This window comes from Eupeodes corollae, chromosome 2 (genome assembly GCF_945859685.1).
Source record: "Eupeodes corollae chromosome 2, idEupCoro1.1, whole genome shotgun sequence".
Lineage (NCBI taxonomy): Eukaryota > Metazoa > Arthropoda > Insecta > Diptera > Syrphidae > Eupeodes > Eupeodes corollae.
In genome coordinates, this window is record NC_079148.1 from 46912367 (window position 1) to 46924838 (window position 12472).

The 12472-nt window shown below is 33.7% G+C and overlaps 1 protein-coding gene across 1 annotated transcript; it reads left to right on the plus strand.

Annotated features, from left to right (window-relative positions):
* Nucleotides 1-235: 235 nt before the first annotated feature.
* Nucleotides 236-10973, plus strand: LOC129944066 (uncharacterized). Its single transcript, XM_056053225.1, has 5 exons — nt 236-3749; nt 8401-8569; nt 9704-9728; nt 9798-10310; nt 10371-10973. Exons 1-5 carry the CDS (start codon nt 420-422, stop codon nt 10549-10551), a joined length of 4218 nt encoding a protein of 1405 aa, XP_055909200.1. The 5' UTR covers nt 236-419; the 3' UTR covers nt 10552-10973.
* Nucleotides 10974-12472: the final 1499 nt, after the last annotated feature.

Sequence of the window (12472 nt, forward strand, 5' to 3'; positions counted from 1 at the left end):
TTAATAAATCAATGATCGTGTTATCTCTGTTTGATTAAAATTTCAAAAAAAAAAATAAATAAATAAATAAGTCTATAAGTAAACACACCTTTGTTATCATCAGAAACGTAGTGAGCTGTGTTTTAAGTGTATGAGTGCGTATCTATATGTGCAACTTAGAGTATGTAAATATTAAAAATTCTCAACATAATTCGCGTACGTTCGTATATCTCCGAGAACGGGTATTCATATACAAAGTTGTTTTATTTGTTATGTTATGATAGTATCTCAAACACGATTTACAAAAATGACTCATTCCGGAATTTAAGACGATTCGTTTAAGTTATATAAAATGTATCTAGATACATACGAGCACTATCAACCGCCACACCAATACAATTAAGAGATTAAAAACAAATTAAAACAAAATTTCCATAAACATGCCAAAGGGAAGTACAAACTCTGAAAATGTTCATTTCGATTTCAGAGGAAGAACGGGCGATACGTCAACATCGACCATTAACAGCGTTGGTAGTGTCAAAGCTGCGAGTGTTCGTTCAAGCCCAACCACTAGCGTTACTGGCAATTTTATCGGAAGTGCGAAAACCGGCCCTTTCAACAATCATCAATATTCAAATATTCAAATCGATTCGAGTAAGACGTTAATTCTCTCGAAATTCTTCAATACTTCCTCCTCCGGTGGAGCCGACTCGATTCCGGCCTACGAAAATCTTTGCTCCGGATGCGGCTATGGGGTATTCGGAGCTCGCGGAGACTTGTGCAATTTCTGTCAGTATGTTTTAAATGGGTGTCCCCAAGATAACATTTATGAAAATATATGCGATAAGTGCTCTCAATTGTTTAGCGGTGACGAGTGTTTGGCATGTTTGAGTTTGGAAAACAACAAAAACAAACACATTAATACACATAAATACGATAACACAAACACCAACGTCAACGTCAATTCAAGTTGCTCGAAGAAGAAAAAGTTAAAAAAGCGTTTGATTCACAGTCTTCTCGGGTCTTTGAAGCGAGTTAAGTCGTTTAATGCATCTACGCCGTTATCGTCGTCGTTGTCGTCGCCGCAGCGTCAAACTCCATCGTCATCATCATCATTAGGCAATGTAAAATCCCCTATTCGCAATCGGAAATTACAAATCGTTCACAATGTCGACGGATTTGAAAATGTTTTTTGTACAAATGAAACGTTCGATCTAAATCGCATTTGTGAGCTTAAACAACAACAAAAGCAACAAAAACAACAACTCAAAGCTAGTACTAGCGATCATCATATCTATGGCAAATTGCGCATAAGCGAGGATGATCATTTGCATCAAGCACGATTTAAATGCATAAAACAGAAATCACAATCGGACGATTATCTAATCAGTGCTAGCGGTGGAATAGGAATAGGAATTGAAATAGCCGACAATAGTAGTGTATATTGTAGCACCTCCCTAAATAGTCACGATTCATTTGATATTGATAACAATAACTATTCATTATCGTCGTCGTCGTATTTGCATATACGAAGTAGTGTTAGTGAATGGATGACGTCATTGCGGTGTGAAACCCACGATTATTATAGTTTTGGGGCGCCCGACACGATTCTTAGTAATCCAAAAAGTATTCCTGGGAATTTCGCAGAATTTTGTGCTGCTTCATCGTTTGTATTTTATCCCAAACACAAGTACTTAGCATACGGATACGATCATCAGATGCAAACAAAAAGCGAATCATTAAGTCGTCAGGTAGACGCAGAATTCACACAACAAATGGTTAATGAGTTTAAACGGAATCTCATGGAGAAACCAGGGCCACACAATAGTGTTGCTTACCAGCAGCAGTTGAAAACAAAGCGTCACGGTATTCACCTGAAACTCGACGATATTGAAAACAAACAATTAAAACTGCCTGAGCTACAACAACAACGAGTACAAAATAATTTTCATCCAGTAGACGTCAACTTCAACTTCAACGTGAACGCTAACGTTAATGATGACAATCTAGTTCGGATGGTGGGAGATCACCATCAGCAGCAGCGGAACGTTGCCGCTGAAAGTAATAATAATTATTATTGCTTATTGCAGCCTTCTGCGCAGGCTCAAGCCATAGCTCTGGCTGCAGGTCTGAATGGTGGTCGACGTGAGCCGGAGCATCAGTTGAATAAAAGGTGCTGTATCTACGAGAAAGATTCGGATTTTGTTAGTGATATTCTGCAGGTTTTCGATTCAATTCTTCTTCGTGAATCAAATAATAATTCCCCCTCATCTTCGTCATCCTCATCATCTTTGTCATCGTCATCGTGCGTCCCACAAAAAACAAACGAATTAAAAAATTGTGAAAATAATCAAGTGGTTAATGAAATTTTCTCAAATGTCGCACCCCATTCAGAAACAAGTAGTGATTCAAAAATATTATGTTCAGTTTCAGTAACAGTTTCGTCGCAATCACGAACACAGCAAATTAATCTCGAACAAATCATCTGTGAATTGGTGCTTTCGAAAAGTCTAAACAAACTGGTTATAACTTATGAAATTCCCCTTAAATGGTTCCTAAGTGGCGTTAGTAATTCAGCGTATCTTTCAAAACAACTTCCATATTCTCCCACATTGAAAAAGATATTCCGTCGGTTTCAAGTGTTTTTGAGTAGAAAACAGAAGCAAAATACTCCAGTTCGAATGAGAGTTGTGTCAAGTGATCGGTGTGTGAGTAGTGCTAGTGTGGCAAGGTCATTAGAAACCAGTCAACCGGAACGCGCAATTCCATCAGCAATCGAAAATAATTACATTATTAAACGGAAAGCACCACTGCCACCACCACTTCCGCCACCGCTTAGGAAAGATTCTCTGAATTCGAATTCCAACGCAAAAATGACAGTGCCCAATGGAACGTCCAACACAAAGGCCGACAATGAGGAAAAGGAAGAACCCATCTACCAACCAATATGGAAGTTCAAGACTTTGGGTGAGGTCCAACAGACCGACATCACAGATGTGTACTTTGACGATCACCATCGCAACTTGCCCAGAAGATGTGACTCATATACTTCTCTGAGCGAGACTGATCGAGCCGATGATGTTGAAGATCTCGATGAATGGGAGCCCGATGACGAATTTACATTCACTACCAAGTTGGTCGCGAGGGCTAGTGCTGCGGCCGGTGGTGGCGGTGGCGGTGACAAGGAGGCGGACACCATCAGTGTGAATACAATACAATCGTCCGTCAGTGGAAGTACCATAACTGGATATGCTAGCAGTGTTAGTACGATGACTTTGGCTTCGGCTTCGTCGACGTCCAGCGCTGTCGGTGGAAACTTCACACATCACTTGTTTAGGAACATATGCATATTCTATAGCCCCAAAAATCCCAAACTACGTGCCGTTCTATACGAGTACGATCGGAATCGCTGTTCTAGCTATTTTGCGCACCAGATGCCGCCATCAGTTCCATTGCTAATGCCTGCCTCCTCTACGTCGTCGTCGTCGTTGTCGTTGTCGTCATCGTCATCGCCTTCGTTCATTAAGAAGACAAGGCGAGGTGGTGTAAATTGTGGCGGTATTGATACGAATGGTTCTACTTCTACGCCAACGACAAGTGCGGATTATTATTACGATCGCGACGCCGCCGCCGTGAAGCGATCACCCTGCGATGGAAATAAGTTTTCAAAAAAGTCAAGTGAAAGTGCCAGCCAAATACTAGCCGATTCAGTTCAAGCGTGGAAATATTTGCTGTTGGATGTAAATTATCTCGAGGATGAAGAAGACATGGTAAGTGAAAAATGTTTCATAACTTAACTGCCTCTATCTCTCTGCCTTTATCTCCAACACATCTCCGTAAAAAAATAATCCACTTCAGTGAAAATATTATAACAATCTTTTGTTATTGTTATTGTTTTTTTTTTTCGTTTCGGAAAAACCGAACTATTTAGAGAAAATAGACGAATAGAAAAATAAAAATACAAATCTCACAGAGCGCCCCGCGCCGCGCCGACATAGGAAAACAAATAGAAACAATAGAAACAATGGAAATGGATTTGGATTGGAAAGTCTATTATTGTGTATTTTTATGGATGTTTTGTATATTATAGATATATCCGTGTCCATTAAGAGATAAATTCATTATTATGGATGGCATATAGAATTCGTATATACATTTTATAGTGTGATTCATCTTGAATTCTTTCATCTTTTATTTTGTTATTTTTTTGTATGAGTATGATGAATTTTGTTCGATGATAAAAACAAAGTTTCTCTTTATAAAATAATTTGTTGTTGTTTGATTGGCTTTTTATTTTGTTACTGTTTATATGTCTACTTGGTTTGCTTGGTTGATAACCTTTTGAATTTAATGCGCATCGAAGGTCAATTTATTCTAACGTAGATAATATATAAACCTGACTACTCTTATATACACTTGTATAGAATATACCTTCATATAGACTTTTCATCAGCTTTATATTTTATTGTGTACTGTGCTTGGAAAAACACAGATTTACTCTTATACTCGTTATAGCAAGGTACACATCATACCTTACTTATTTCATTGTTTATAGGTACTTTATATATGTATCTGGTCGTATGTGAATTTGTTGCTTTTTATACACACGCACACATTTTGAAGGTCTAAAAATTGTCAATATTTTTATTATTTTTAATTGATTATTGTGAGCTCTAAATAAACACTGATATTCATTATACTCTGATGACCATGTGTAGAAAATACAAGAAAATGTAATATTTGTGTAATTGAAAACGTATCTACTTTTTTTTCTTAAATTAGTAACACGTGTGTAGGTATTATTTTTCTGGTTTTAATTGTGTTCATTATAAACAATAATACAAAATAAAGACATAAAATGCATGTACAAAATAAAAAACATGTGCTTTTTCAAACAAATTTGGAAACAAAACATAAAAATAGGCGACCCACACTGATAACTTCCCATCCTTCCCTGATTGTCGATTTTTCCAAAAGTTTAACAAAATATTAACAAAAACGTTTTGTGTGAGATAAACAAAGTTTTGGAGTCAATATCTTTCTATAAATTTTTTGTTGTTTCAGTTGGTTTTTTTCTAAAAAAAATAAATAAAAGTTAGCAACAATATTTTACATGTGTGGTTTCGAAAATTGTATTTGTTAACAAGACTTTTAGTAGTACACCAACTTTTTTATCAACATTTTTTTTTAATTTATTCTTCATTATTCACTTGATATCAAGAATTGAACAACAAATTTTAATAAAATATTTTTTTCAATTTTTAAAAACTGACATTTTACCGAATGTTTTACAAATAAGAAGAAATTAGTTTGAAGCCAATTTCCTAAATTTTTGCCAAGATATTCGAGTCGAAAGTTAAGTTTTATACATTTTAATGATTGCTTTTCTTCTTCGACTTTTCTCAAAATTTTATTTTTTTTTATATAAAAACCATAAAAACCGTTTATTTAATTTTTAACTTTAAATAGAAACTAATTGTAATGGGCCTGATTTGTCAAATTGAAAATTTTGACATTACTCTACGTTTCAAAGTCCCTAGAGTCGAAATAAAAGATTTTTTTGAAAGATGTCAGTGCGTACGTTCGTACGTCCGTACGTTCGCGACGTTTTTTCGTCGTCGATAGCTCAAGAACCAGAAGAGATATCCACTTCAAATAAATTTTGTTATACAGATAAAAAGGCAGAAAGATGCAAAAAGGGCTCTCAAGAAAATTGCGTGGGTGGTTTTTGTACCATAGCAGTTTTAAAAAAAGGTGAACATTTTAGTTAACCCTTAATATCTTACGAACCGAAAACGCTAGAGACTTGAATTAAAAAAAACCTAAAAAAAATCACTTAAAGTTGGTAAAACTTGATTTTCGACTCAAATATCTTTTAAAAAATTTGAGGCTTCCAAATAATTTTATCTTATACAAAATATTGTTTACAACATTCGGAAAAAATTTGAGAAAAATCAAATGGATTACTTAAACTAGGTTAAAAATGTACTTTTCAAAAATTAAAAATATTGTCTTCAAACTTTTTTTATTTCATAGAAAATATTGTTTTCGATATTCAGTAGTTTCTTTTTTATAAAAATCCAACAGTAGGCTTTTTCATAAAAAAATAAAATCTACAAGAAAAAGTACGCAAATTTGGTAAAAATTTATGTTCGGTTCTTCATGTCTCTTAAATTTATTTCATTCATACAATTTGTAAAAATTTACCAAATGCTACTTAAATTGATAAAAATATGTTTTCGACTAAAAACGTATTAACAAAACTAGATTTTCCAACTAAACTATTTATTTATATGAAATATATTGTTTGCAATTTTAAAATTTTGAAGAATAATTCAACTGAAAACTTTTTTACCCAACGAAAATCTACAAACATTTAAGCAAGACAAATCGAAAGACGGGATGGGAAGTTATCAGTGTGGGTCGCATCCCAGCCTCTTTTTTCAAAATAGTTTGGTGCCACGTTACGTTATACAATAAAAAATTGTATCTGAAGTCTATATCTGGGCGAATAAAAGCTTCTGGAACGTATTCCACTTTTTGAATTTTCATCTATTTTGTATCACGGGACAGTTTATAGTATTGAAAAAAAATTAAGGCATCTTGCGTTATTAGCTCGAGAGATAATATAAGTCAACCAAATTTTTCACTTTTTTTAAATTGCTATAGTAAAAAACCACCCTTTAGTGTTTTGTGAAAGTACTTTCTGCACCTTTTTGCTTTATTATCCGACGAAATAATGCTCCCGACCACATGTACACAAGCGCACGCAGAAACATCTTTCTAATAACCGTTTATTTAAGTTCTAGGGATTTTAAGGTCAAAATTTTCAATTCGATAAATAGGACCGGTTACAACAACTTGCTTTGGGAGGTTAATACAAACAATGGATTAAATAGAGCTTTCTTTTTTTTAAATGTAATAAAATAAACAACATTTTTTTTTCATGTATTAGTATAATTAGTACGATCAAATATCATGTAAATTATGAAACTCAAGTACGTTTAGTAGAACATTCTGCCACTCCAATTTTCGAAGAATGTAGCTGAAAAAGTTCTGGGATGATATAGTCCTTAATTGTTTAATCGTTTGTTGATTTTTTGCATAACTTCCTTCCTTCACGGGTTTCCGCAATAATATTAAGAAAAAAACAAAATTCGGTTAACATGGCTCTGTAAAATCCACCGTTGGCCGAAACTTTTTTCACAGCCTTATGTTTGAAGAAAAAAGGCCCAAGAATGCCACTACTCAACGGTCCGCAGCAAAGTGTCACCCTAGATGCATAAGCTTCTAAAAAATAAGTTTCTAGCTTCCGAGCCCTAGATTCTGCAATTTATTTGTTTGCTAATGAAGCCTCATGCTAATGAATGTGCCTCATCATAAAATATGAACATTTTCAGAATTTTCCTCTAATTAGTGCGTATTGATCGATAGCAAGATTATATACTGCAAGCATGACCAAGACATCTCCTCAAAAAGCGTAATCTTTCGCAAGAAAGCACTCACTTTGGATATAATATTTTTCAAAGTTGTTGAAGCGCTTATGAGTAATTTTATACGAGCTCTAAAAGAGATGATAATAACTTTGTTTTAAGATTTCCAGCCGAAAACAGCAGTGTCAATTTTGTCCTGAAAATTGAAAATCTTTGAAATAAACTTTATACGATTTCAATTTTTTTAAATGTGTCTTCCTTTCGCTGATTGAGCTCTACGTACGTTTGGTGGTGTCTTGGAATAAAGGAGATGACATAAATACCGAATTGACGAGTTATTGCTGACATACGGCCCAAAGTGGCCACATGGACAAAAAGTGATCCAACATTTTACCTCTACACTGGAATTAATTCGATGCAGACACTTGCTCAAATTCATTTATAGAACGTAATGCAAAACTTTTAAATTTAACATCAGATTATATGAGTGCTTTTCTTCTGAAAAATCACACGTCTAAGAAAAAACCACCTCTTAGAAGGTTAAGTCCTGTACTCTGAATTTGATTCTAGTGCCCTAGGTTATTTCATCGATTTACTGAAATCAAATCTAAGCAGCTGTTTCTTTTTCTGAGAAATTAGATTGACAACGTTACATATTTGGTCCTATATTGTTAACTACCCAAAACAGTTATTTTCGATGAATTTTAGTGCGTATTTTTGTATGTTAAAATGTTCAGGTGCATGTACGTACATATGTGCTATGTATGAATACAACTTTTTTTTGTGTTACAAAATTTGAATACTTTATTTTGGTGAAGTTTTTCTAGTTGATATCAAAACACTAAAAATTGATTTTCATACAAATTTTGTTAGCCTTTATAAACTTTAGGCTGTTACTTTAGTTTATTTTTTCTATTACTAAACTTTTATTAAATTCATTCTTAAGCTTATATTAATATTTATTTTCCTTTTGTTTTCTTTTTTGTAGATCGTTTCCGAAAGTCAAATATTAAAAGCTCAAACAATCAAAGAAATGGATAGCACTCTACCCCAAGTTGGGGTTCTTCAAAAATTCAAAAGCATATCAAGTGGAAATTTACTTGATATACCAGTTCAAGAGGACAAAAAGTCAATTGCTGAAAGAATGAAAAATAAATGTAAGTTATCGAACCTTATATCGAAATTTAATGGAGCCTAAGTCGAGTTTCAAATCATAAATAGAAATAGTTAAAAAATTGGCAAAATTAGGCATTTTTTTTACTAAAAATGATTAGTGTTTTCTTTTTAGTAGGGTAAAATATTATTTCTTTTGAACTTGGTCGTAAGACTTCGTGGCACGTGTATGAGCCATTACTAAAATCTAACAGAGATAACAATCTCGACTCGTGACTCATCAGTGCGATCTCGCATATAAATTAAAGGTGCCTGCACTTTTCTTCAATACTGACTAGCGAACTAGTTTAACATTCAGTTCACGAAGACCTAATCGATATCGTACGTCATGAGATGGGCAATCACTTGAGGGCGTTTTCAATTATTTGCGTCTTAGTATTTATTTTTGGTGTGGTATGGACAATATTTCTTGACCAAACGGTTAGGAGGTAAAACTTGCTGTCACGAATGCATGTACCACGCCTCACTGAAACAATCACTTTACATTTGAACGTATCGGAACTCATGTATAAACATTAATCAACGAAAAAGGGTTGCAAGCTAAATTTGTCAGCATTTTTTTATAATAATATGGCTATTATTAATACAGAAAGTTGATCGAAGACGTAAAAGCAATCAAAAATTTTTTAGTGTTTGCTAAATTCATACTGTTTACGATGAACTGTCAGATTTAAGACGTTTTCAAGGGCATTTTATTTAACTAACTACGCTTTGAATTTTGTAAATTCCAACCAAAATCAATAGCTTTTGAGCTGTCAAAATTTGAAAGCCCTTAAATTTTTATTATTTTAAAACTTTGTGAAACAACATTGATGTAACTCTAAACTTGCAACCTTTAAATATGGTATCGGATTACACGAGTTCCAATAATAGAATAAACTGATCTTAACAATCATAGTATGCAGCAATTCTCTAGGTCTAGATTCATGTGGTATCACAATGGGCCTTTTCTTTTGGCCTGAGTGTTTAGATTTTGAATCTGCAGCCACTTTAACCTAACCTAACCTAAAAATCATAGTGTGACAAAAAAAACTACTTAATGAACGTTTTCATAAATCCATTATTTTTGTATTGATTTAAAATTACAATCTCTTTTTCTTTATTTTTTTCTCTTTCAGTTCAACGAAGCGCTTTATTAAAAATGTAAGTTAAATTAACATGTTTTATAGTCTAATAAATTTAAATAATTTTTTTTATACCACACTTCTATAGATCACCGAAAGCTGGCAAAAAAAGTCGTAAAATGCTTAAAGGCAATGAAGCAACTAGTCTATACCTAGAAGATGGAATACAACCAAAGTACCCCATATTCAAAGCACCATTAGAGCTTTTAGAAATGAATGAAACCTCATATCCCGATGTACCACGTTTTGTTGTTGATTGCATCGAATATATCGAACAAAAAGACTGCATCCAAATGGATGGTTTATATAGAGCCTCTGGCAATAAATTGGCTATAGATGAACTTAAACAAAAACTTACCGAAAGTTATATATACGATCCGAAACTATTAGTTACCGACGATATTCATACGTTGACTAGTCTTTTAAAATTGTTCTTTAGAGAATTGGGCTCTCCACTTATACCGCATGATACTTATAAATCTTTTCCACCAACTAAAAACCTAATGGAGCCATCAGCAATTGAGGATATCAAAAAATCTCTACAAACAATGCAAAAACCAAATCGAGAAACTTTGAAATTCTTAATAAAACATTTAACAACGTAAGTAAAACATCAAAACAACAGCAAACATTGTCAACAAAATTTTAAATTAAATTTCAGGGTTGCCCACTACAGCAGTGAGAATCGTATGCCTGCGTCAAATTTGGCCATAGTTTGGGGTCCCTGCATTTTGGCTATCAATCAGATAGAGTTCGACATTGCCCGCATGAATACAATAGCAAAAGTACTCATAGAGAACTACGATAAGATATTTGGAGATAATGAGCGATTAGTCAGTTAGTTATGTTTATAGTTCTAGTTTTTTAAAATTAAAGACATTCCTAATTCCAAAACAAACAAACCAACAAAAAAAAGAAAGAAACACATTTTTTAAAACTTACATACTATAAAAAACCAAAAATTATTTGATTAACCTTAGAGACAAAATAATTATTGTATTAATTTAAGTAACATTATACATATTTTTTTAAGGAATAGATTAATTCATTCATATTAAACATTAAATTAAAAAAAAAAAAACAGTAGGCGTCAATATCTAATTAAATCTTAAAACTATTTATATATTGTGATATTTATTTAAGTCTTGTTTGTTTTATTTTTGTTTTTTTTAAATTTCAACATGAAACATAAACTCAAAGATAAGTTTAGTGTATTTTATTTTCCGGTGGATTTACTTCAGTATACGAATTTTGAATCAAATCTTATTTAAAAGCATGTGGTAAATTTTTAAACAAGGTTTCAATATTCTTGTTTTTTATGACCTCTGTCCTTAAAACCCTTGTTTGACAAATTATACCGATACAGACTGTAGTTTGATCTATAAGTGTTATGTATATGTGTGGCAACCCTGGCACAAAAGTACAAACTACCACTGAGGCAGCCAAAGTAGACACGAGGGAGAAACACAGTTGAGTTAAGCAACGACCGGCACTGTGCACTAACTTATTTCTTTTCTTTTAATTAATAATTGTTATTCATTTACTTTTTTTCATTAAAATTGAATTATACCTATTGAATAATATTCTACATGATGTAAGAAGTTCCCTCACCTACATATTATTTTTATATAATCAGCCTGCACAACGCCTGTAAACGATAAGCCATATTTTTTCTTTTATCTTCATGCCGATCGGACGTGATTTAAAAAGTCTTACGGGAAAAGAATTACCAGCAATTTTGAGACAAACGGAATTAGTAGCGCGTGTTCGAAATCTTTTGGAACTCGACAAGACGAAGAAACGAGCGAAGAGCAAAGCGAGGTGGAGTTTGAAGGCGAAACAAACTCAACCACAAGCAAAGGACAAGACGAAAGCGAAGATAGTGAAGTATTTTTTTTTTTTCAAGAAAACGTCAAGGAATTTCCTTCTAAACATGAAAAGATGACTGAGACAAAACCTGTGGTCCATAATTACTTTCAATTTAAAGACGTTGAAGAGGTTCTAGAAAAATATAGTGGTGAAAATGGAAAAAGCATCGAATCATTGATCTCTGACTTTGAGAGTGTGTCTTTGGTGTGCGCATAGCGAGACGTCCAAAAATTCTTGTACTGCAGGCGATTGTTATTCGGTGCGGCCAAACTTGCTTTGGAGTCAGAGAAGACGATTAGCAGTTGAAATTTTGAAGGAATTTTCGGTAAAAGAGCTCGGCAAACAGGAGCATGAAAATGTCCATTAATTACTCGAGAAGACAACAAATCCGACAGTGAATCATTTCTAAAATACTTTTATAAAATGAAAAAGATAGATTCTAGAGGAACTATTGACGAAGCTCATCTATTAGAGTATATCATAACTGGCATAACAGACGACGTTTTAAGTAAAGGTATCCTTTATCACGCGAAGACCTTAGAGGAGCTTTAGTCAGAGCTTAAGCCGTACGAGCGAATGAAATCCGATCCAAAAACGCAATGGCGAATAAATCTGTTTACAAGAGTATTATCAGAAAAGAAGAAACAACTCAGCAGTCTCGATGTTATTTTTGTGGGGCTCTTTCTCATAGTACTAAACAACAGGGAGAAAGGCTGTCGTTGTTTCAAATGCAACAAGTTTGGACACATTGCCAAAAATTGTTCAGAGAATAACCCAATAACAAGTGCTAAAGTCAACAGGTTGTTAGTTCCAGATATAACTACTCCGATCAAGGTCGAAGGACAGGAATTCCAGGCACTTACAGGAAGCGATCTAACTCTGGCCATAGAGAGT

Bases quoted from the DNA above. Each gene is read 5' to 3' on its own strand.
- LOC129944066 (XM_056053225.1), top strand. From the start codon at position 420: ATGCCAAAGGGAAGTACAAACTCTGAAAATGTTCATTTCGATTTCAGA. The intron at 9,729-9,797 runs GTAAGTTAAATT...ACACTTCTATAG, and splicing joins CGAAGCGCTTTATTAAAAAT to ATCACCGAAAGCTGGCAAAA. The intron at 10,311-10,370 runs GTAAGTAAAACA...ATTAAATTTCAG, and splicing joins TTAATAAAACATTTAACAAC to GGTTGCCCACTACAGCAGTG.